This window comes from Rhodnius prolixus, unplaced genomic scaffold (assembly GCF_049639745.1).
Source record: "Rhodnius prolixus isolate KJV_2025 unplaced genomic scaffold, Rpr scaffold_10, whole genome shotgun sequence".
NCBI lineage: Eukaryota > Metazoa > Arthropoda > Insecta > Hemiptera > Reduviidae > Rhodnius > Rhodnius prolixus.
This window is the reverse complement of record NW_027411615.1, coordinates 10,703,395-10,727,628: the sequence shown is the minus strand read 5'-3', so window position 1 is coordinate 10,727,628 and position 24,234 is coordinate 10,703,395. Positions and strand designations below refer to the sequence as shown.

At 30.5% G+C, this 24,234-nt stretch overlaps 3 protein-coding genes across 12 annotated transcripts; 2 read left to right on the top strand and 1 right to left on the bottom strand.

Annotated features, from left to right (window-relative positions):
- Positions 1 to 100: 100 nt before the first annotated feature.
- Positions 101 to 8,530, top strand: LOC141457324 (cilia- and flagella-associated protein 157-like). 4 transcript variants are annotated; one of them, XM_074134158.1, is made up of 9 exons: positions 101 to 237; positions 3,176 to 3,344; positions 3,455 to 3,557; positions 4,044 to 4,197; positions 5,317 to 5,440; positions 5,576 to 5,719; positions 5,802 to 6,083; positions 7,442 to 7,584; positions 8,396 to 8,530. In XM_074134158.1, exons 1-9 carry the CDS (start codon positions 116 to 118, stop codon positions 8,460 to 8,462), a joined length of 1,308 nt encoding a protein of 435 aa, XP_073990259.1. In that variant the 5' UTR covers positions 101 to 115; the 3' UTR covers positions 8,463 to 8,530. The 4 variants fall into 4 exon arrangements, with proteins under 4 accessions (XP_073990259.1, XP_073990258.1, XP_073990261.1 ...); XM_074134157.1 differs by lacking the exon at positions 101 to 237 and adding an exon at positions 2,382 to 2,713; XM_074134160.1 differs by lacking the exon at positions 101 to 237 and adding an exon at positions 2,804 to 2,826.
- On the bottom strand, positions 8,511 to 12,942 carry LOC141457325 (ribosome biogenesis protein NOP53). The gene is made up of 6 exons (XM_074134161.1): positions 12,689 to 12,942; positions 12,462 to 12,614; positions 11,849 to 12,338; positions 10,377 to 10,612; positions 8,703 to 8,969; positions 8,511 to 8,618 (listed from the first exon to the last, which is right to left on the bottom strand). The coding sequence occupies exons 1-6, from the start codon at positions 12,838 to 12,840 to the stop codon at positions 8,528 to 8,530; spliced, it is 1,389 nt and encodes a 462-aa protein (XP_073990262.1). The 5' UTR covers positions 12,841 to 12,942; the 3' UTR covers positions 8,511 to 8,527.
- Positions 12,943 to 13,046: 104 nt separating this feature from the next.
- On the top strand, positions 13,047 to 24,012 carry LOC141457326 (uncharacterized). 7 transcript variants are annotated; one of them, XR_012460314.1, is made up of 8 exons: positions 13,691 to 13,841; positions 14,677 to 15,403; positions 15,485 to 15,584; positions 15,703 to 15,798; positions 17,502 to 17,660; positions 18,137 to 18,265; positions 21,393 to 21,618; positions 23,623 to 24,012. XR_012460314.1 is itself a non-coding variant. In XM_074134166.1 (7 exons), exons 3-7 carry the CDS (start codon positions 14,805 to 14,807, stop codon positions 18,185 to 18,187), a joined length of 1,005 nt encoding a protein of 334 aa, XP_073990267.1. In that variant the 5' UTR covers positions 13,047 to 13,186; positions 13,274 to 13,508; positions 14,677 to 14,804; the 3' UTR covers positions 18,188 to 20,264. The 7 variants fall into 7 exon arrangements, 4 of the variants coding, with proteins under 4 accessions (XP_073990267.1, XP_073990266.1, XP_073990265.1 ...); XM_074134166.1 differs by lacking the exons at positions 13,691 to 13,841; positions 21,393 to 21,618; positions 23,623 to 24,012 and adding exons at positions 13,047 to 13,186; positions 13,274 to 13,508 and having other exon boundaries at positions 18,137 to 20,264; XM_074134164.1 differs by lacking the exons at positions 21,393 to 21,618; positions 23,623 to 24,012 and having other exon boundaries at positions 13,690 to 13,841; positions 14,677 to 15,183; positions 15,304 to 15,403; positions 18,137 to 20,265.
- The last annotated feature ends 222 nt before the right edge of the window (positions 24,013 to 24,234 follow it).

Below are 24,234 nucleotides of genomic sequence, written 5' to 3'. Positions count from 1 at the left end.
TCTGCTAGTTCTAAATAGAAATATGGGTTGTTCACTCATGTAGTTGATCCGTCTCTATAGCAGCAACTTATCTTGAGAATTCAGAGTTAAATTGGATTACAACTTTTTTTAAAATATGGTTAAAAAAAATAAAAGTAGCAAAAAAAAACAGAACAAAGAAGTGAAAGATGCATTACCTGAAGTAGACAAAGAATTTTATGAGATACAAATTGCTGACTTGAATAAGAAACTTACAAGGTAATTTTTTTTTTTATATATATATTTTTAATTTAAGACGCGTCAACATCCGATGTTATTGGCACCCGGAGCCTTATTCAGGGCACTGCCGGCCTCCGGACAGTGTTTTCTTGTTGCACAGTCCATCTCCGGACAGAGTACTGTAAGTAGCTCCTACGAAGAGTAAATCTAAGGGCCAGCAACCGTATTCAAATCCGGAATCTCCGCGTGTTATGCAAGGTAATTAAATTTATTAATATATGCATATTTAATCATAAATAAGAGCAGGATAAGTAACATACTTTCTTTGAGTAAAATGTGAACAAATTAAGTACTACTTTTTCGGACTTCAGTTTTCACCTTCCAAGCATAATTTACTCCAAATGTTTGCATAACTGGAGCCATATAGCACACGAATGAAGTTCGCTTCTTCCAGCACCTTCATCTAAGTCAAAAGCCTCAAAATAAGAGCAAATTAATTAGCTTTCCTTACATCTGATTAATAAAAAAACGGCAGGAAAATGAAGGGTAAAAAAATAAAATAAAAATAAAAATTCCATAGTGTAGCAAAACTCTATGAGGGGACCCAATTGTTCAATCACCATCCATTTGAGAGGTACTGGCATTTTTGCTTTTTGGATCTCCTCGAAGGAAGTTAGAAGAGTCCAAAGATAAAAACTTAAGTTACCAGAAAGAAGCATTTATTTTCTGATTATTTATTTCTACAATGAACAGCTGCTAACTCAGTTTCGTCAAAGATCCACCAAATTAAGTTTGAAACATACATACTCTATACATACTCTTTTAATATCACAATTTTCCAAAAACCAGCGGGGTGACTTACATTACTGGCGCCACCACTATAATAAATACACAGTCCCACAGTCTTTGAAAATCCGTCATTTTTGAGATTAAAACTACAATTTTTTTAAATTTTCATACACAGTCTTAAAGACAGAATGTTGGCAGGCCCGAAACTTCTCAAATACTTAGTGTTTCTTCATTTTTATAGAAGAGGGCGGCGTTCTTACCGAAAGCTTTTTCGAGCATACCCGGTTCGTCTTGCTACCAGAAGGGCCCATACACCAATGTGAATACCTTCTTTGGTTCTCTAATATTATCGAAAAGTGATTCGAAGCAGAATCCTCTCGACTTAATCAGATGACGCAAACTCTCTCCTCCAATTTGGAGCCGTCATTTTTGAGATTAAAACTACAATTTTTTTAAAATTTTCATAGATTATTCGATTCTCAATTCTAAATATTGGGTAAGACAAAATAAATGTCAGCGCGGTGAATCATAAGAACTATACTTTCAAAAATTGATATAAGTAAAATGTTTAAGGATCCAAAATATTTAACTTTAGCAAGTTGCTTATGAAAAGGTCGAATTGAAAGAAACCGATCTTAAAACAAACCTAATTTAAATAGCATTCAATAACTTTTAAAATGTAATTTTTCATCATTTATTATTTTTTTTCGAAGCCTTTTTTTACCATTTGATCCAAATATTTGCAACAAACACTAATATCTCAGACGAAAAACTAAAAAAAGAAAGACATTTTACGAGTACATTGCAACTAATTAAGCTGTAAAAGCTTCGAATATTCTACTAAGAAATAGCTGTCTGAAATTCTCCCAATATATTCTAAATAAATCAGAATTCCATTTCAGTTTGTTTTTATTTCTTTTTTGGCATTGGCTTTCGCCATACAGCCAGCATAGGTGCTTATCACTCACTCTCCATTATACTTATAAATACATTCGCTTCACACACTCATCCCTCTTCTATATTCAACTATTTACATAAACTACATCTAATGGATGGATCAGTACTCTATATTCCTGCCATCCTTATAGCTTAACCGAAATTAAAATCACGTAATCCTTCTCAAATAATTTTCTTCCATTCATTCTAATCAGCAATAATTTTTAAATACACTCATATTTCTTTGCTAGCTCTGCTACAGATGTAAGCACATAGATGTTGGTGGAGAATATTATGTATTCGTAGCGAAAGGGTGCATCTAAATAATTGATCAGTTTGTTCGTTTTCAATTAGAACTTCTTTAAACCTAATAGAAGTTAAGATTATTTTGTGGAATAAAAATAATAACAAATAATACAAAACGTTTGTATCCCTAGAATATTTTAGACTCATATGTAGAATTTTTTAATCACATGGCTTTATTAACTAAAATATAATTGTTGCCATGCAAAATATTAATAAACTAGATTTTCTCTTTTATATCACATTATTAAGATTAAAACATGGCCAAGAAAGAAGAGGAAAAGAAAAAAAAGAAAAACGCGGGTCCAAAAAAGAAGGGAAGAAAAAGAGCTAATTCTGGTAAAAGTGTTAGTTCTCGTAAAAGTGTTTCTAGTCAAGCCACTGAGATTACTAAAGAAGAATATTATGAGAATATTATTGATGAAATGCAAATGGAAAAGCAATTTAATGAAATCAAAATGAAAGAAATGGATAGGCAGATTGGAAGGCATGAAATTGCAATTAACCTTTTTTCAGAATGCTGTAAAGAGTTTTATTTGTGTTTGCTTTTTTTCTAAAGTTGAAAGACAAAGTATGAGCTAGAAGAACTTAAAAATCGAAGTAGAGTTCTTTTAAATATCTAAATACTTCCAAAATGTGAAAAACCTGCTAAGAAGTTATTTATAAATTTGATGTGAAATTAGTAGAATGTAGGATTGACATTCGGAAGTGATTTAACAGAATATCCTTTTTTATAATATCTTCATATTCCATTTATATATCACAAGGCTTTGCTGATTTTGTTGGTTAAAAAATAATGTTAATAATTTGTTTTCATATAACAAATTCTTGCAGGTTACACAAATTCTACAATAATATTACAACTGAATTATTATGTAATTTAAATTTTCCTCGAAAATGTTTCTTTTTTATATATATATAATAATGTTTGGCAATCGTGTTTTTGTAGATTACGTGCTCATGCTGCAGAATTAGAAACTAGTTATGACGATGCTATGGCCAATTTCAAAAAACTCGATGAAGATAGAGCAGATATAATTGCTTATTTAAAACGAACCGTACAACAAAAACTTGATGAAATTGCTGAATTGGCCGAAAGAAATTCAGCTTTGAGAAAGGTTTGCAAAGGTGCCATGCATTTCTTTTGTGTTGTTTATTATTTGAATTGTAAATGATCTAATTTATTTTTATATACAATTTATCCTCGATTCATTCTTTCTTTTTTCAGTCCTCTGATGCTACAATAAAAAAATTACAAGAGCAGATAGAAGATATGAAATTGGAAAATAAACAAACTTTTGATCGAATGTTGGCTGAAATTAAATTGCTAAGTATGACTTAATTATTTTTATTTGATTATTTTTTTAATTTAACTGGCATCCACATCTGAGATTATTGGTGTCCGGAGCTTTTTTCAGTGTAATGGCGGATTCCGGACTGAATTCTCTCGTTAAAGATAACACTGTAAATCGCCGGACTTCTAGTGAAGAGAAACTCTAAGGGCCAACAGGTGGATTCAAACCCGGGATCTCCGCGTCAGAATACAGTAAATGCTGTCTTCTGAGCAAATCCCCTACAATAATTATTACAATTATTTTTTGTAATTCTTTAAAGAAGAACCCTTTTTTGTTTAAGTAAACGAAAATAAAAATTACATATCTACTTCAAATACAACAAGACATAATATTATACTACAATTTACTCATTTATTACAGATAGATTTATTGTCAACTAGATTTACTGATACCATAGTCCACTAACAATGAACGCTAAGAAATATAATTTGATTATTCAAAACAAATTTAAAATTATTTTAGATGGAAAGTTAGCGTCATTGGAAGAATTTCGTGCTGCCAGAGAAGAGCTGAACAATAAATTTGTTATTCAAGAACAAACCATGAAAGAACAAGAAGAAAAATATCATCAAATTATTTACTCGCTACAAAAAGAGCACATGCTCAGCAAAAATAAGTAAGATAACCAAACAAATACTATAAAATAATAGATAAAGTAACTAAGAATGATTTCATTTAATGGATAAATCATACTTTTAACTTTGATTTTGTTCGACATAGCACATGTCTATGAACTATGAAAGAAATTAAAACTTAAATTAAGTTAATAGAATTGAGTTTTTAAAGCGAAACTAAAAATTTTTCTCATCTAACAATATTGCATTTTTTATTTTTAGATATTCAGTCCAATTCATTTCTTGCTTGCTCGAATCAAAGCTTGCAGTTGCCTCTAATGGAGAATCGAAGGGATATAGTCCTAACCGGCCGTTAAACTCCCCTATTCATCCCCTTTTTCTTCTGTCTTGAAGAACTAATTCTAAGATGCTTTTAGACCATCTATCTTCAAGTTATGCGACGTCCATATCAAAACTTTCTATCAATTAACGGGCGTTTTCCAGCCCGTTCTGATGCTTTAGTTTCCTAATATTTCTAGCCTTGAATGACCTCTATCCTATCTCCGTCATATTTAGCCGCTATTTCGCGGCTGTTTTTGGATGGCGAAAAGTATCGTATCCACACGTAATATTTGAGCTCCTGTAGTCGGCCTATGACTATTTGCTGGACATGAATGTAAATATCCAGTCTCCATCAATCTCACAACTCCTTCAGTTCTTAATTGGAATTATGAGCAAGATTTGTTTACATAAATAAAGCGCCGTCTGCATCAAAACCCCCACTTATGCTTATATCAGGCTTAATTAAACAGATTGGCCCAAGAGAATAGTGAGTTCAGTTGAGTGTATAAATTCTAAATGAAAAAGTTATTTTAACAAATTGATGAATTGTTGGGTGTAAATTACCAAAATGTATTGCTTTTTTGGGGCGATACAAGATATATTTCAACTAATTAATTTCATAATTTAATTTCACTTTTCTTCTATCCTAAGGATCTGAGTTTGTGTAACATCTTCTGCTTTTGAGGTTGAACCCAGTTTTCTAATGATTTGTTTCAAATGCTTGCATTTTAAAATGAATTTTTAAATCTAAAATTGAATTAAATCTACAATTTTTAACAATTACAAGCTTTTAATAAAGAATATTGAACAAATGTATAACCATTATATTTTCAAAATAGGTTAAGAAAAGAAATGGAAGACAAACTTATTAAATTATCAACTGATTTCCACAAAACTACCCAAAATCAAATTGCTTCTACAACACAGAATTTAATTCAAGAAAATATAGCAATAAATAATGAGGTCAGAATTTTTTTACTATTTTGTGCTTAAATTATTTACCTGAACCATGTACATACTATGCCATTTTATCTACTTGACACAATATCTGGGATATTATTTATTAATTACAAATTACAACTAATGCCTTTGTTTCAGTTATTTCTTCTAATAGGATCGTGGCAATTAATTCACGATGAGAATGAAAAACTAACGTCGCAATTAAAAGATGCTTCGCTTGATACTAATTTAGCTAAAGATCAACTAGATGAAACATTACTTACAAATATTACCCTGAGACAAGTACATATTTTATTTTTCTAGTAACATTTAACATATGTGATCCTATAAATTTCTTTTTCAATTTACCATTTTTGTCTTTCAGATACTTGACAAATTGACTTTTGAGTATAATAGAATAACATCATTTGCTGAAGAACACGTTCATGATAAAAATAAAATAAAAATTTTGGAACAAAGACATGAGGAATTTCAGAAAGAAAAAAGAAATCTTTTATTTGAGGCACAAAAACTAAAACAAGAAAAACATGCTCTAATGATAAAAATAGATGAAATGATTGTGAATTTTAATAAAATACAATGCCACAATTCTAAATTGGAAAGAATAATACATAAAGCTACTTTGGTGGTAAAAGAAGGCATTGGGGTAAGGACTAAATTTATTCAAACTAGTCTACAATCCAAAAACTTTCACAGCCTTGTTGAGAATAGTTTTAACTGTTACATTATTTGCTTCAAAAGATTTGCACCTATAGTTGATTTAGACTGGTACCAAAATAAGTATTAATTTATAGCAGTTTAGGTGTTATCAATTTTTCTATTCCAATAATTAAAATGTGAGTGTAATTTACTATGCAGGACCGTAATATTAGTTAGTCATTTATTCTCTCTGAGGGAAATTCTAGAAATGTCTTAAAGGATGTTCGACTGGCCTTGTATGCTGATGACGTCGCTGTCTATGCTTCGTCCTGGAGATTAGACACGATAGTCGGCAGGCTTACAAGGGCCATGCATCGACCGATTTTTCACAAAGTGGAAAATAAAAATTAACCCTTTAAAGACAGAGGCTATCCTTTTCACCAAGCGCAGGCCGATCTTGTATCAACATGTCCGCTTCGTGGGACTGATTGTGCCGTGGGCTGCCACTACCTGGGAGTAATAATGGATCGTATGCTGACCTTTACCTCCCACATAAAGGACAGAGTAAATAAAGGTAAGGCAGCCATTCGAGTACTATTCCCGCTGTTCTGCAGGGACTCTAAACTGTCCCCAGAGAATAAACTCTTTCTGTACAGGGTAGTGGTCAGGCCCATGTTACTTTAAGGTAAGTTTGGCATGTCGATCCAATATCGCCTCGCTGCAGATCATACAAAATAAATTTCTCAGGCTTGTGACAACTTCCCCCCGCTACACGCGTATTACAGACTTACACTCTAACACCAACATGGACTAAGTAGAGCACTACATCAAGCACCTCGCTACTGGTTTTTATGTATTTACTTATGTACATATGTATATACTTAAATGTTAAATAAAAGTTTATTCATTCATTCAAAAAAAAAAAAAAAAAAAAATGTCTTGGGAGTATAAAACCATCTTTAACAACTATTTTTAGATGTTGTGGCATGTAAAACGTTTGGGTTCGGATAGCTTGTAGGTAATTGTTCTACGACAAAACCAACAACAACAAGACAACTTCGAGGAAGAAGGTCTTGTCTGAGATTGCTCGAATTCTTAAGAGAATAATATAATAGAATTATATTCTATATTACATAGAAAACAATAAAGTTAAAAATATTAATTTGCTTATTGTGTTTAATTTTTTTTATGAAGTGATTCATATTTTCTGGAAGCAATTACATTTGGTAAAGTTCACTCAGTTTTTTCTGTATTATCAAATCCATACCTAGCTTTCATTATTCCAAAAAGTGGTCAACCTATATTAACCCATTACTAATAAATTAAATGACAACGAATTATCATACTAGTTTATTTCTGTCACAGTTAGAAAATGTCAGAACAACAACTGACTTGGGACCGGAAGAAGCAGAAATTGAAGCACGGAAAAAATCATTGATGCAGATATTATTAGATATATTAAGTGAAGTTTTCATACTTATCTCAATCCCCGCAGATGGAGATGCATCGTAAGTTGCCGTTAATATTTAAATGTTTCTTATAAGTTGGATGATTAATATATTTTAAGGCTAGTATTTTTAAATCTGAATAAAAATGCTTCTCTTTTCAATTTCATACTGTAATCTGAAGTCACATATGTTTAATTTTCTAAGGAAATTGATTTTAGATACTACGTATACTTTTTCCTAATTTTATATTAGACCTTCCAGCTAATGAAGGCTATTTCAGAAGCGGCACTAAAATGCTTCCATAAATATTCTACTGATTAGGACACATTCTATATAGAAATTGTTATAAACACAAAAAGATAGTGATACGAGTATATTCCCTCCATACTTAGACTTTTGTTCAAAAGTATGTTCCATTTAAAAATGTGTTCATTTAACAAAAAACGTAATTTTATGAATACTCCTTAAACTTTCAAATTACCCACTTCTATGAAAGAATTTTTGGTGTTTTGAATTTACTCGAAAACATCTGTACTTATAACTACTATGGAGTAGATTTCTGAAACGTTTCTACTTATTGTTCTTTTTAAGAATTAACTGTAAAGATTATTGATACAAAATGCCTGTCAAACGGTGATCTTTTAAGAATGCACACTCACTAAATGCTTGTAGGCCAGTTACTTTGAAGTAAGTTAATCAGGAAAAGTAATTTTCGAGGAAATGTGACAGAGTTTTTCATAGCATAATTCTCTCATAAGTAACGATTTATGCCAGAGAAACTATATCGTATGAAAAGAAATCTGATTCAATAAAAATTTCAACTTTAAAGCTAGAGCATATCATGATAGCTGATTATTTTTTTTTCTAACAGAATTCCAACTAATACGTCGGATGAATGGCTAAAAAAACTTGATTACTTTAAAGAAGAAGAAACGTGAAACAATTCAAGAAAAACAAAATTAGAGTAAATAATTAGATGTAAAAAATAAAAATACAAACAAATTTATTTCTTTGTTGTATTATTTCTACATTTTTCAGGATCTTCTATTCTGTGAGAAGCTTTTACATAACTTTTCACTTTAGCTTTATTTAATCTGCAAAAAATTAAGTATCTTATTAATAATAAAGCCTGGTAAAAATATATATATATTTTTTTCTTAATTCAATTATAAGCTTACCGTATACGTTTTACTGTAGGAACAAGCATGTTTCTTTTCTGTAAACTATAAAAGCGGTCCGCAAGAATATTACCTCCATTCTTAATTGATCTGAGATTTCCTTTAAGCTCACAACCTCGACTGAATGCAAGATTTTGTTCCTCATATGGTTTCCCGCCTAGGCGTTTAGTTCGAGAAACATTAAAAGCTGCTAATTTCTGTCGTCTTTCTGAATTCTTGAGCTGTGTACTTTCTATGTTTTTAATATCATTACTAATAAATCTGAGCCTGAAATCGTCAATAAATTTTACTATATTTGTATTTCAGTATACAACACTGTTATAGAAGATACGGCGAATTCGCCTTTACAATTATTTAGCGAAGATGTTGATGAGCAATTTTACATTAAGGAATTAAGAAGAATATAAGAGATTGTATTATTAGAGTGTACTTAGCAGACAAACATCCATGTATTAATAGATTAATAGTAATAATAATAAAAAGGAATAGCAATAGCACTTTTATAAAATCAATGTCAATGGAAAAAAAGTCAAAACGAAACACGCGGATCACCCTCATCAATGTTGTTAGAAACACTTCTCATAAGCATCATAATCATATACATAATAGATAAACAAATCTAAATACACAATCCAATGGTTTGCTTTGATTTAAAGCTAGAGCATATCATGTTAGCTGATCATTTTTTTTTCTTTTTTTTTATCTAACAGAATTCCAACTAATACGTCGGATGAATGGCTAAAAAAACTTGATTACTTTAAAGAAGAATTAAAAAAATCTTCTTCTTCTTTACCAAAAAATCAGAACTAGTTGTTACAGGGAAAGTGAACCGAGTTACTACGTTTTTGATTGGGATGACTGTAATGCCACCAAATAGAAGTACAACACCTTACTGTTGCCAGGCGAATCTAATCATTTTTAGTTGCCCCAGGTGATGAAAAAAAGGGGATCTGTAGTTAGGAAGAACCACTCTATGATGCAAACACACCCTACTACACATTGATAACCAAGTTTTTCTGAAAACTTTCCAAATTAAAGAAAAATCGATTTATTTCATACTAACTTCTCGAAATATTTAAAGAACGGTTCAGAAAACCGAGCTCTGATAAAGTTTCTCTCAGATAAAGGTGGCGCGATTCAGTGGTTCACTTTAGATTACCTAATGGACTTAAATATTTCCAATATCACTCAATAAGAACAGTTCGTTAATCGGTTTCATTGGTAGAAAATGTGATTAATATTACTAACAGCAAAATGCCAAAGTACTTCTAATTGGGCGGCATGATAAAGGTGTAAGAAGTATATTGGTGCTTGTCAAATTCCGTGCGTTTTACCTTCGACGTACCTTATTTTATGTGACCTCAATTATGCACAAAAATCTGTTCGTAAAGGTGCATCAAATAAGTATTGTACATGATCGTATCTGCATAGTACTAGGATTTGATTGTAGGTAAACCACAAATAATTGAATCTCAGCTGACTTTAAGCACTACGTATTGATGAACGCCGAGGTAAATGTTATTCATGTTGTTTGGCTGGGTTAAACTTGCTGGAAGCCACGATCCCTGAAGGCCTAGCCCCTCGATAGGGGTAAAACCCCTCTTTCCGCAACAAAAATCTCCGAAACCATCTATCATAAACATCGCCAAAATAAATAAAAATTAGATTCCTCACTTGTATAAATCTGCAACCTTTTTCTTTTGTACTTTTGCTTCTTTTCTCTTAAACTCTGCTTCTTTTTCTAATTTTTGTTTCCGCCTTTGCTTTTTAGTTTTCTTTTTTAGAAAAGATACTGCAGGATTAATTGCTTTATATTCAGAAGATTCTTCATTTTCCTCTTTTCCATCATGTTCCACTTTAATCTCTTCAGCTTGCGGTAAACCTTGAGACATCTCTTCCATCCATAAAAACTAAAACGAAAAGACTTATTATTTACTTTTGATAGGCGTCCTCTACAATATTGTCTTTATATACAAAAACATTATCTTAAATATTTCTTTAGCGATTTATTATTAACTGAGAAGTAAAAAAAGCTTTTTCTAATTATCGCAAAAATTTATTCAATTATTTACTGAGTAGTAAGTAAAAAATGTTGGGGTAAGCTTTGTCCAAAGACAATTTTAGGAAACCGGGATGTTTTGTGAGAACAGCAAAATTACTAAATTAACAAGCTATTCACGGGCATTACAAACCAGAACGATGAAGCTGCTGAAAATTAACTGTTTTCCTAACCATTTCACCCTTTATTGTTAACGCTTTATCGGCAAAAATAAATGATCTGAGTTTCCTCTAAAAGATTTTGGATCAAAAGGCAGTGATATTGTCCGACAATTTTATGCCCCTTTAGTGATGAAATCAAATAATTTACTTTATATGTATGCATTTAAATTAGAGCACGTTTCTTAAAAAAATTATTTCACTTGGAGAACATTGCATTAAGAGAAAGTTTTAATTAATTTAAAATTCCTGGACTAAGGATATTGATAAATAGAAACACTGTCGGCATGAAACTTCCTGAAAACACTGTTTAACTTGTGATCATCAAAAGATTTGGTCATAGATACAGGAGAAAATGAATAGATTTAGAGATAATCTCTAATTTCATAGACTCAATAGTGTATGACTTAACTTTGGATCGTACTATTCACTTGATTATGAAGACTTCAGGACGATGTGCGTGATAGTTTACACATAAACTTAAACTATGATACTTAATTTCATAAAGCAGTCCTCTTATTCACCGACATGCATTGATATTGAATTCAACATTAGCGACAAAATAAAGAAACTTCAGCTATTCTATGCACAATTAAACAAAAAAAATTCCTTTTAATCTTGAAAGTACATTAAGAAATGATCCTGAAGATTCAGTACGGTACTTTACCCGAACAAAATAATTACAATGTCATGAAGTGCACTTAAAAACAAATCAATTTAAATTAAGACGCGACAACATATGGGTGCTCCAAACTATTATAAACTATGACCGGTTAATGCCTTCTTTTCACAGATAATGCTGTTGATCACTCGATATATGAGCAGTTGAGATTAGAGGATGAAAGGTGTATCAAGGCCTGACATCCATTAAAATAAGATGTAACCATTACTTAAGATCTTAAAGAAATTTTAAAGGAAGAAGTACTTACTGCTTTCTCTGACCGCGTAATCTTACTAAATAAATCACTAGTGACTCTTTTAAGATGAGCTTCTTCCTTCTGTTTTTCTAATTCTTGATCTACCACAATCTTTAAAAGGTCTTGGTGATCTTTAAAGGAAGGATTATATGAAGATCCTGGGTGTGGAAACTCAACTGTTGGTATAACAGATTTTTTCTTTCTCACTCCTATAGGAATTCCAAATTTGAAAGCACCCAACTTCGTAAGGTTATGCTTGAGAGTATTATCATTTAACCATTCTAAATTTCCAGCAATATCATTTTCATCCGCGTTTGTACTATCCCATAAGTCTTTCTGGAAATTGTGTTCTTTTGGTTGTAACTTTTTCTGACGCCGCGTTATCATTCTAGATCGCCTTGCTTCTAGTACTTTTCTTGGAATGTAACCGCTTAAACGCTTTTTTTCTTCAATGGCCTTTCTGATAGAACTTTTTCGTTCTTCTTTGGATCTTACTCGATTCCTAGAAGTAATAAAAATTATTAAAGTGTATTCAGCAAAAGTATATGGAGCCATCTATATTGTAACAATTTATTGTAGGAATTTTTCAATAGTGAAATTTTCTTAAGAAACAATAAAAATGAACCTTTTAACAATTGGATCAGGAACTGCTGTCAGGGGTTTTAATACTTCAAAACATCTTGGAGGTAGTAAGGCTTTCTGTTTTTGGGTAAGTTGGCCCACTGTACCATTATCAATAACAAAAAGCTCCTCATTTTTCTTATTCTTAAACGACCATCTGAAATTTATGATATACATTTTTTTAACACTTACTTCTTTTTATGTAATAAAAAAAAGAAGAAATATACATACCCAACTCGTTCATTTGATCTCTTTTCACTCAAAAAATCTTCAACATCCTTGACATCAGCATGCTTTCTCCAGTAAATTTTTTTATTTCGAGATACATTTTTCTTTTTTTTTCTGTTGACATCTTCAGAAGATAAATGTAATAAACCAGACATTTTACTTTTTTCACCTTTACTTACTGTTTCACTTACTAGAACTGCACACTGCAATGCACTCACTGAAGGTGTTGGATAAGGAAGGTTTCATTTCATTTACAATATCGATTACTACAAAACTGTAATTCTGCAATACCGAAGAGGAATCGAATTGGGAATTGGATAAAATAATCACTTGAGGGCGGGATTGGTCTTACTAGTTGCTCAAAAGAAAGATTAAGTCTTGAGTAATTTCATACCAAATTTTTTATATTTCAAAAAAATAATGTGTGCGTTATGACGTGAATAATTACGTGTCCAATGAAATCCAATTGACTGTATTTAAAAAACAAGAAGAGCCTAAAAAGTTAAAATTTCTTTTACAAAATTTATGAAAAATAAATTATTGCATGTATTGGATTCGGAACTAAACAGAATTGTTCTTAAATTGTAGCACTTTTTTAAAGTGGTCATATGCGAAAAAAGAAATTGATAACCACCCGATTTTTACTTACCGTAGATAATACAATTCTCTTTTTCACTGAGGGAGATATTAACGAGAGCTTCGCACTTAAATGTGGATATTAGAATTTTAAAAAATTATTTATGTGTAATTTATGACTTAACCCTAAGTTTGCCCTAAATAAAATAAGTTGTGAAAAAGTAGAATTATGAAAACGAAAATGAGGGTAAGGAAATTCTTTTGTAACTATCTCCCTTATAATTGTATCATTTCCTTCGACCAATACTGTCTTTAATTTCTGATAGACCTTATTGTACATTAATGAGTCTTTTGTTCTCTCAGAGATACTCTGTAATCATATCAATTTTCTTAATTCACTGTATTAGAAATTGCTAGTTCTTCTTTAAGGTGTCGTCATTATTTGAACTCTACTTAATATATAAATAATTCAAATTCACATGATATGAAAGAATAGAATATTCTTTCAAATAGAATATTAGTCTTACTATTTTCAATCGCCTTGAAAGTAGTAAAACGAACATTATGAACTTCTGGCGTAGTGAGTAGCTTCATACTTACTGAATAGTATAAATTTTCATATTTAAATATTTAAAATAATAAATCTAAATCTATTTAATAAATATCAATTTATGATGTATCATTTTCATTCTTGGAATATTTGAGAATAATATATTCTATAGTTAAAAAGAGGATATACGGTTCTGGGTCAATTTTTTGATAACATAATTTATGTTAATATAAGTGTAAATTTATAAATTAGTAAATATATGCCAGTGTAAAGCAGAAATCTGAGATCTGAGTTCTATTTTTTTGTTGTGGTAGGTTTATTTATTTGTATAAAGATACGACGTATATGTTGCAATGAGATACAATTCATATATTTTAGGAAAAGAAATTCACATGCTATCACATAGGAATCTTACTTTAATTATATATAAAAAATAAAATAGTGCGTCTTGGCACAGAAATCAAACAATATATATATATATATAAAAGAATCAGAACATGCTTTTGCTATTTCTGTTTTGTATATGACAATGATAAGTAATTTAACAATACAATATACTCTTCTAAGGACTTTCTGTATCACTTATGAAATGAAAATGATACCCCCTTATAATCTCTGAATGATTGCCTGTAACAACTATTTTTTCTGTCGGCCGCATTTTATTAATACATCATGCTTGTTTTTATTACTTATTCTAACTAATTGTTAAAATAATGAACAATAATTGTGAGATAGAAATCCCTTCCTTTTAGAAATTGAAATTAATTTTTAACAGATCTCTATTTTTCATTCGCACTAAAGAATTTTTGAATATGAAGTTTTAATGATATTTGCGCTGTGTTCTAATTAATTTAATTATTTCCAGAAAAAAAAGCTACAGAAGGACGAGAAGACTTCTGTCAAAAATTCTGCAAATATTGTTTGCTAACAATTGGAGTAAAAAAAGGCCAACCATGGACTATATTATCTATATTTGTTCTAATAACATTAATAATGTCATTTTTATCTTGGATGTATTCTTTATCGGAAACTGAAAATCAAACACATGTTTTACACTATCTTTCATTGCATATAACGGCCATTGGTCTATTTTTTATTTATATTTTTAAAAGTGATATTATTTTTGATGTAGCAATTGAAGCTGACAATATGTTTATTTACGATGACCCCGTATTAAAACAAATTTATAAATCATTTCAGAAAAAATATTTTGGTTCTTGGAAAAAAAAATATGCAGATTTCTTTACTGTTTTAGTGTTCTTAGTTTGGGCAAATATTTTATATATTAACATGAGTTTGACACTATTTACATCAACCGATATCCCACCTCCCTTTATGAAAGCTTTAATAAAATCCAAAGTTTGGATAATAGGTATGCATGCAAATCAATTACTGTTCGTTATAGCGGCAATATTAGTTGATGTAATGGTTTTACAAATTTTTGTAAAATTGAATCTACAGTTATTAGTAAATTTAAGTACTCTATACACAGCTCTGAAAAGAATACGACCGTCATCAAACAACTTATTACTTTCATCTGACATTATTGATAATGTTAACACTTGCATTAAACACCATCAATTAATTTTTCGGTAAGTATTGATTAAAAAAATATTTTTCCAAACTATGGACAAGATTTTCTTCTGATGCAATTTGATGTTTTGAAATTGCAGGTCATTTGATAAATTAAAAGCTTTTTTTAGTTTAGCATTTCCTAGTATTTATTTTGGTATGATTTGGGCTATTGGTATTTGTAGGACACTTTTAGTTGGGGTAAGTGGTCCAATGATTTAATCAAATTACTGTTAAATAATTCACTTCTGTTCAATTTAACTGATCTCTGGATAGTTAAGAAATAATAATAATAATATAAAATAATATCGTTTTTTAGGAACACATTGATGTAATTGGGCTAGTGCCATTATTTTATTTGGAAATGGGAAACATTCATATTTTTTGCTACATTTCAGACGCTTTAAGAGAAGTGGTAAGTAAATATAATATCTATTATTCTATTATAATATTAAGATTTTAAACAATTAGTCAACTTTTTGTTTTAATTTACAACGGTATACTAGTGTATTTTACATAATTAAGTAAGTACACTGTTCAATACAAATTAACTATTACCTACCTAGTTGCAGCAATTCTAATAAGTGATCATTCAACCGTAAGTAAAGTAATTGCCTAATTTTTCAGGCGGGCTTTACGTCCAACTACCAATTAGGTGTCACGGACGGAGGCGACTATTTCCTAATTTCTTTTATTAACCATTAAATAAAACCCAAGGCCTAAGGCCGGGAATCGAACCCAGTACCACAATACATATTAGCTTTATAGGTCTCGCCTGTAACCGCTCGGCTACCGTGGCGCTTGATTCACTCACTGACAAGCACTTAAATTAAAGAGGATTTCATGAGGCCACTTGCGTTTTGGCTGTCTAGGACGATTCTAAGGCAGAGAGTTCGGGTTGAACGTCAAAAATTGAATGTGACGATAGGGTACTGTAGAATCTCTGGCACCTTAGTTTCTTTACTTCAGGTAGGTAGGAAATATTCAGATTATTGTGTATGGTTTGATTGGATACATAATAATCAGTTTTGTATTAGAAGGCTTTTGTATTGTAGGACACGATTATTGTCATTACGTTTATTTTATCCATCATTAATCAAACTTAGTAAAACAAAATTTAGTAAATAACTTAAAAAGCAAAAGTAAGCAAAAATAGGATCCAAAAAATTATCTACATGGGCCATATTTAGCGCATGAAATTAATAATTTTGAATTTATTTCTATTTGGGCGCTGTAAGATAAGAAAATAGCGAGTCCAATTTCTGAAATTGTTTGGTGAAAAATTTTAAAATTTAGATTTCAACGAAGTTTAACTGAAGAAATCGGATAATTAATGAAATCAGATTATTTTTTTGTGAAATACTATGAGAATCAAGTTAATAGTGAAGGTATTTTTGAATGAAACCAGTATGGTTTTACGATATAGTCGTATTTCACGGCTCGCCTAGAACGATTTTAATTGAAAAGTTCACCAACATGAAAAATGCCTCCTCTGGCTCGCAAGCCAGGTTAGTTAAGGAATACTAAGCCCTGCAATGCGATAAAAAATTATTTGGACTCTTTTAATCCAAAAAGTTTCATTAAATGAATTTGAATTGAAAAATTTCACTTTTTCCAGTGTATAAATTTTGCAGGAATTTTTCTCATTTTTGAAAAGTCCCATTCCCTTCCACAAAAAAAAACGATGATTTATTTGTTAAGTAAGCTTTGAAATGCGAGAAACCCTTGTTTTTGCCTTATTTTGCTCAAAAATGTCTTTTTTATTGATTTTGAATGTCGAAATTTCATTTTTATCATTTATAAAATACATCAATCTGTCGGAAATTCCCTCAGCTTCAAAATGCATGCATTGGTTTTGCAAAAAAACGGTATTGTTTTTCCATATATTAGGCATAACAATGCAAAAAAAAAAACGTTTTATGACCTGAAAAATAAAAAATAAAAAATCCGCAACGTAAACCGATTTGGTTTTCAGTGGATTTTGGTCCACTGACCCAAATAATAAGGAGAAAGAAAAATTTTTCATGTTGGTGAACCTTTCAATTAAAATCGTTCAAGGCGAACCGTGATTTTCTAAAAAATTATTTCATTTTTATTATTAAAAAAAATTTCTTTCAGTGTTCCAAAATAAGTTTTGCCGCATATTCATCGGAATGGCTTTTATTTCCAAAAAGTGCTTTGAGATCCTTAAATATTATTATGATTAGAACAACAAAACTCCCAGAAATTAATTTTTTTATGGGAGGCAGTGCAGTAACATGCGAAACCTTCACATTGGTAAATCCATATCTTTATTATTATTTTACTTCTTTAGGTTTAAATTGGACTAAACTTTGAGAGCTAAGAGCTAAAATTATCATTCTTGGTATTAGCAAGACTTTGTCATTCTTCTTTTCGGTCTTTGCTACTTTATTGCTAGCTAACATTAGTTTGTTTGTTTGAAATATTTAATAATTATCCGCTGTAGCCGTCAAAGATTGGCGATAGACTTCTCGTAAGAATAAGACCTTATTTTTCTTTCATACCTCTAACCTGGTTACGAAAGTAACATTTTCATGAAGTCTTGAAATGACTTTCTAGCAAAGTTACTTTTAGGAGGCCTGAAAGAAAGAAGAACAAAGAGCCAAAGTGTGGAAAACTTTCGTTTTAAGCTATTGCTGAAACGAAATGAATTATTTTTAATACCATAACAATACTATGAAAGCATCAGTATAGAATTTATAATTCATTTTTAATTAAATATATTTTTTCAGATGATAAATGCAACTTTAACTTTCTTCATCATTTCATTCATACTGCAGTAGACGTTTTTTTGAAGATAAATTAGTTTAATGGAGTATAAATGAAATATTTATGGCAAGAGCTTTAGCTTCACAGAACTAGTATGTCATTTTTCACATGAATTTTTGTGTAGAGGGAGAAAAGTGTAGCAATAAATGTCGGCACGAAGAAGGTGTACACTTCATATTTGTTTCCAACCAATGCCGTTCACTATTAAGTTTACTGATCAAGTACAGTACTCAAATAATTGTATGCAATTTCGGTAGTGTCATTGACATTTTATAGAGTCAAAATTAGACTCTTTTATTATTTACGTTGAAAATTTTGACAAAACAAAATCTAGGTTCTGCCTAATCCTCCCTAAAACGATAACTTCAACAAAAAAAAAAATATACTATTGTACAGATATTGGTTAGAAAAATGTTCTAAATCAGTTAATCCGATCTTGCTATTTTAATGTTAATTTATTAATGTATTATAGAAGAAATAAGTTGTTACTGATAACTATTATCAGATTTATTCATTCGGTATCCAACACATTTAGTTTGCAAGGACAGAATGTAGGAACAAATTTCAAAATTTGTTTGGCAATAATCTACTACTAAAGTGACAACAATAATCTACTACTAGAATGACTAATCTATGAATCTTTAAAATCAATTAGTACGTTACCATTTGTCATTTAATAGCTATCAGTAAAAAAACTGCTAACACCGAATTAAGGAAATAATTTTGTTTAGTATGCTTAGGTTAAATTTGTGAGAAACAAACAAACCTGAATTTTATTCTATCAGCTTAGGAGTGAACTTAGCAGCCTAGGTCTTATCTGGAAATATACATTAATCTTTAAATAGAGTTTAATGAACGTTGAGAATCAAAGAAAAAAATTATAATAAAATTTAAGTTTAATTTCATTGAGTGTTTTATTTAATAAGAGAAAGTTGTAATATTTACACATTGTGTGTAGATATCAATTAAAAACTAATTGCTAGTAATTATAAATATTATTAATTAACTAACGAAAATATATTCTATGAATGCTTATATGGTGTGCTTTATTAAAGTAACCTTACGAGGTGAGCAACATTCCAGTTTTTGTGAACAAATAATACGGTTCAGAAAAAATTAACGAAGAAACTGATATAAGAAGCATTAAATATGTTAAAAATGAAAATAGCCAATGGGTTATGTTTCCTAAAATTTATTCATTCAATAACTGGTTTTAGGTAATAATAAAAGTCTTTTTAATCCGCTTTGACTTTTATTAATTTTTTTTACTTCTTTCACTGAAGAAACGAGAAACCTTGACGAAATTGTGGCTGTAACGTTTGGGTTAAAGATCAAGAGTTCTGTTTAACCTCGACAGGAATCCTGATTGTAATCTGAATGCCAGGCCGCCATTAAGTCATCATTTTGGAAATCTCCAAAACTTTGGAAGGGAAAACTTATACTGGCTGCGAGGGAATGTTAAGAACGAAATGGGTCACTTTCGCCTGTCAATCTAAAGAGTCAAATCTTCTCTTACATAGCCTAAATTCATTGCTTGGCACTGTCAGATTCTTCCAGAAAGAAAGAGGAAGTCTGCAGAGCTAAGCTTTGGATCAACCTCTGAGGATTAATACAAGCGAAGTTTTTCTAGGCAACTATGGCTGGAAGGGATCTGAGGCGTATCAAAGGTCTTTAAGCTTTCCGTTTGCGGGTTTCATTATAGGACATTCGGAGGGCATCTTTAATAGCTGGGCGCTTAGATTCTGTGGAGAGAGTGAGTAGTCTCCAGTAGATATCCTAACACACTGCTCTTGCTATCCTTCAAGGAAGATTTAATTGTCTGAGTAGTTACAAGACGTTGGGAGAGGACACAACTCACCTTGAATTAGTACAAACACTTCACATATTCAAGACCAGTCCCTGTCAGTGGATAGTGTGATGGGCAATCATTTAAATCAAGAAAAATTCAGGCCTTCAAGGTTAAACCGGAGTCCTTCAAAGTTCTAAGTCTAATTAAACAGATAGGATCGGATGTTGCTTCAACTCTTGAGTTGCGTTGACATAGACTGACTGTTCTATCCACACAAAATCTAATCTTATTTAAAATTAAACGCATTTTTTTTTTTTTGGAAAATTATCTTTTGAATGTTAAATGGTTACTTTTAGAGATAACAGATTATTATTTATATCTATACAAATGTATGAGTGGTACATTTAATCACGTTTTAGATCTCGGAATGGTAAAGAAACTTTTATTTTTATATATATTTTTATACTTTTGCCTGAATGCGCCACTGTTAATTAATTAATACATATATCGTACTTGGTTTGATAACTTGATCTTCTGGCCGGAACATGTGGTAGTAATTGCATTACAATTATTTGAAATAAGCGACTAAAAAGTAGAGTCTGGATTTAGAATTGTTTAATAATTTTTAATAACAGAAATTTTAGTGATAAATCTAATAAATAAATTATATGTGAGACAAAAAAATAGAAGATAATCATTAATATTCGAAAAGATATGTAGAAATAATCGAAGAAACAATGAATGAAACTTGAACTTAGGCATATTTTTCATAGATTACTTATTTAATATTCATTTTTCTCGCTAGATAGCATATGACTCTAGAATTTTTGCCCATCAAGGAGCAGCCGATCCCGCAGCTATTTTTCACTTTCTTCAATGAAAAGGAAATATTGCTTTAAAATTAAATTTATATTTTACATTCGGTATTATTATTTGGATATTAATTGAAATTATTGTATTCTTGGTAAATGAATTTTTCTTAACATGAACTTAAACAGAAAATAGCTCTAATTGCTTCACGTTTCTAAGTTCTATTTCTAGTGAATGTAAAACTTAGGATGTCAGTTCAGTTGGTGTTGTTGATAAAACGAGCAGTTAATGTTGTGTTGTTGCATTGCTACAGCTAGTGGCAGAGAATACAATGCGAGCAAGATAACTGGGCCGATATCCACCACACAATGCTCGACAAGTACTAATGCCACACAATCTATTTGAACCCCAACTTCCAACATACTGACATTTAACTTCCGTCTCTAGTTTATTGACAATAACCTTTTCTCTTTTTTTCTTTTTTTTTTAACAACTCCCATAACAATAAATCAAATCATAGTACTTAAATTATGCATAAAGTTTCGAAAATTTTATTCCATTGTAAAATAAAACACACATAATTCATATGTAATAAATATTAATTTACCTAACAATTTTAGGTTGAATGTTTCAGTTAATGAGTTTGCAAATGAAGTTTTCCCCTGTATTTGGTTTTCATTGTTGGCTGGCTACCTCTCTAACGGATGTAATAAATTATTTGGATTTGAAAAAATATCCTTGAGATACACTTATGTAGCAGTTTACTGTGTCTGTAGAGCACATACGTTAGAGTGAGACATGAAGACAGAACTTCCCATCAGCTGCTCCTAGCCTTGACGATTTTTGGTATAATTTCTATTTTTCCCCAATATTTAATTTTTTCTCCACAAGATATATATTCATGCATGATAAAAAAGAAATCACATTTATCATCTTAATTTGCATGCAAATCAGAAAATTGCATTGTTGCAAATGTTTATGAATATTTGAATTAAATCGCACCTTTATTACTGTAATACTAATCACTTTTAATGTGTTATATTTTTTCTATATTAATAATTTATTAAATCTATCTTATTCTACCCCAAATTAAGTGTTTTATAATTTACCTGATACCTTTTGACCAGTTGTTAATAGAAGTTATGAATCAATTAAAATACAGTTTTATACACCATTACGTTGCTTATGCATTACCACTTGCAGGACGTCAATTTTCTTTTTGTTAACAACATTTCCTACTTTACTTGTCTTCAGAACAAATTAATGAATAAATTCTTTATAGATTTTAGAACCATATCTGAAAATTTAAAGAAGTTATACTTCTGAACTGGGAATTATTAAATACTTCAGATAAAGAGATAAAAAATTTTTTTTATGTGAAATGTAATTTTTTTCTCATATTCAGTGTCTCCCTTAGCAATCGCAGAGTCTAGGACAAAAATAAAAGGCAGGGCTATTTATTTTAGTTTCATTTTTCTCTATTACGTTTTACTAAAAAATTAGAATTTAAAACAAGGACATTCATCTGAATTATGTTAACATTATTCATATTCGGGTGCTTCAAGGGTCTTATTTTTATTGATGAAAAATTACTAAGGCACTAGTTATTAGAATAATGTGTGATCTGGGAATTTACTTGCTGATAGCTTAAACTTTTTCAACTGTTCATTACATAAAATCAAAATAAAATTTGTAACCTTAACACAATAGAATTTATAAGCAATAATGGTTTACAGAATCTTCGGATACAATTTTACAGCGGGATGAGAGAGATTTAACAAACGATAGACATTGTTTTCAATGTGGATGAGAAGCTTTTTTAAAGGAGAGATTTCCTACAGCTCCTTTATATTTCCAGCTATATTTTTTAAAACAAACAAGCTTTAAGCAAGGGCAGATTTTTTAGCAGATCAACTTTTAGCTTGCGACGTATGAACACCATTGTAAAGAACGTAGTTGAGCAGTTTGATTCGTGCATTCCAGTAGCGGATCCCATTTATAGTTGATTTTAAGCATCAATGGATCTGGTAAAAAAAGTCAAACCCTCTTTATTTTTTGCTGGATGATAATGATAAGTAGGGAACGGATTCGTATGTATTTACATATTTTTTTCTAGGCAATTTACAGACGTTTTTCAACTAGAAGTATTCATACTGACCCTTTTTAAGCCGTTTGAGTCTACTTTTATTTCACATATTTCCACATATTTGGATGTTATCGCATATTTATACATATTTGATTAAAATAAATAAATATTTCTACTTTCTGTAGATGTTGAACGATCTTTTAGTCGTTACAAGTCCATCTTACGCCCAGATCGTCGTCACTTTACGTTCCAACATTTGAAATTTCATGTGGTTGCAAACAATTTCGAAGAGTGAAGTTTTCAAAACTGAAAATTTAACACATCTTTTTATAAATAGTAAAAATGTTCTTGGTTGTATAAATCATTATAACTTGTAAAAACAAATTATTTTGTTCCTAATAAATTATTATAAATTGTAAAAATATTCTTTTCTTGTATAAATAATTATAACTTGCCCCCCCCCCAAAAAAAATTCATTTTCATAAAAAAAAATGTCCATTTTACTTAAATATTCCAGAAAATATTTTAAGAAAATCACATATTTTCCACATAATTGACGAAAATAAATGCATATTTTAGTTAAATATTTGGCATTTTTAAATACATAAAAATCCGTTCCTTAATGATAAGTCTACACATCTTCACGTCAGACTGCCACACAAATTAATGAACTGGAATTCATACTTCTTCCTCATCCTGCTTGTAGACCAGACCTCGCTTCTTCTTTCAATCACTCCGATCTATCGGTTAATTTGTTTTAAAAGGTAAAAATGGAAGATGATGTGAAAAACAGGTGTTATTGGAGTCAGCCTCTCCAGAAGTTTTGAGATGCCACAAAGGAATTAAATAGCTGGCTCAATAATTAATAATCTTGGATTATAGCAAAACTTCGAGTGTCTGTCAGTGATCTAGGATTGCGAATAGACTTGTTACTGTGTTAATCGATTTTAAGTGCAAGACAAGTTATTGAAGATGATGAGTGCCCTCAACAATTGCTTCTAAGGGTTTATAGACGAGGAGAGTATGTATTTTCAGAGAAGGTTGGGTCAAGACTCACAGTGTCATCAAGATAGAGTTCAAAAACTTTAATCACTTTTTGCCAATGGGGAATATGAAAGAATAAAATATTTAGTAAGAATTTCTTCCTAGAGTGTAATCTTTAAAAGCAGAATAAAGCAAATTCTTAAATTAAGATGAAATTAATAATAATGGATCGAATGAGACTACTTTAATTGCTAAAAGACAGGTTTACATTTTTATTTCTCCATTACAATGTCTCATTTTACTCTCGCTTGTATGGGTTGTTTGTGTTTAGTTAGTTTGTTCAACAAGGTATAATTCCTTCGACCTCCTCGGATGGGGCAGGCATTGGGAAG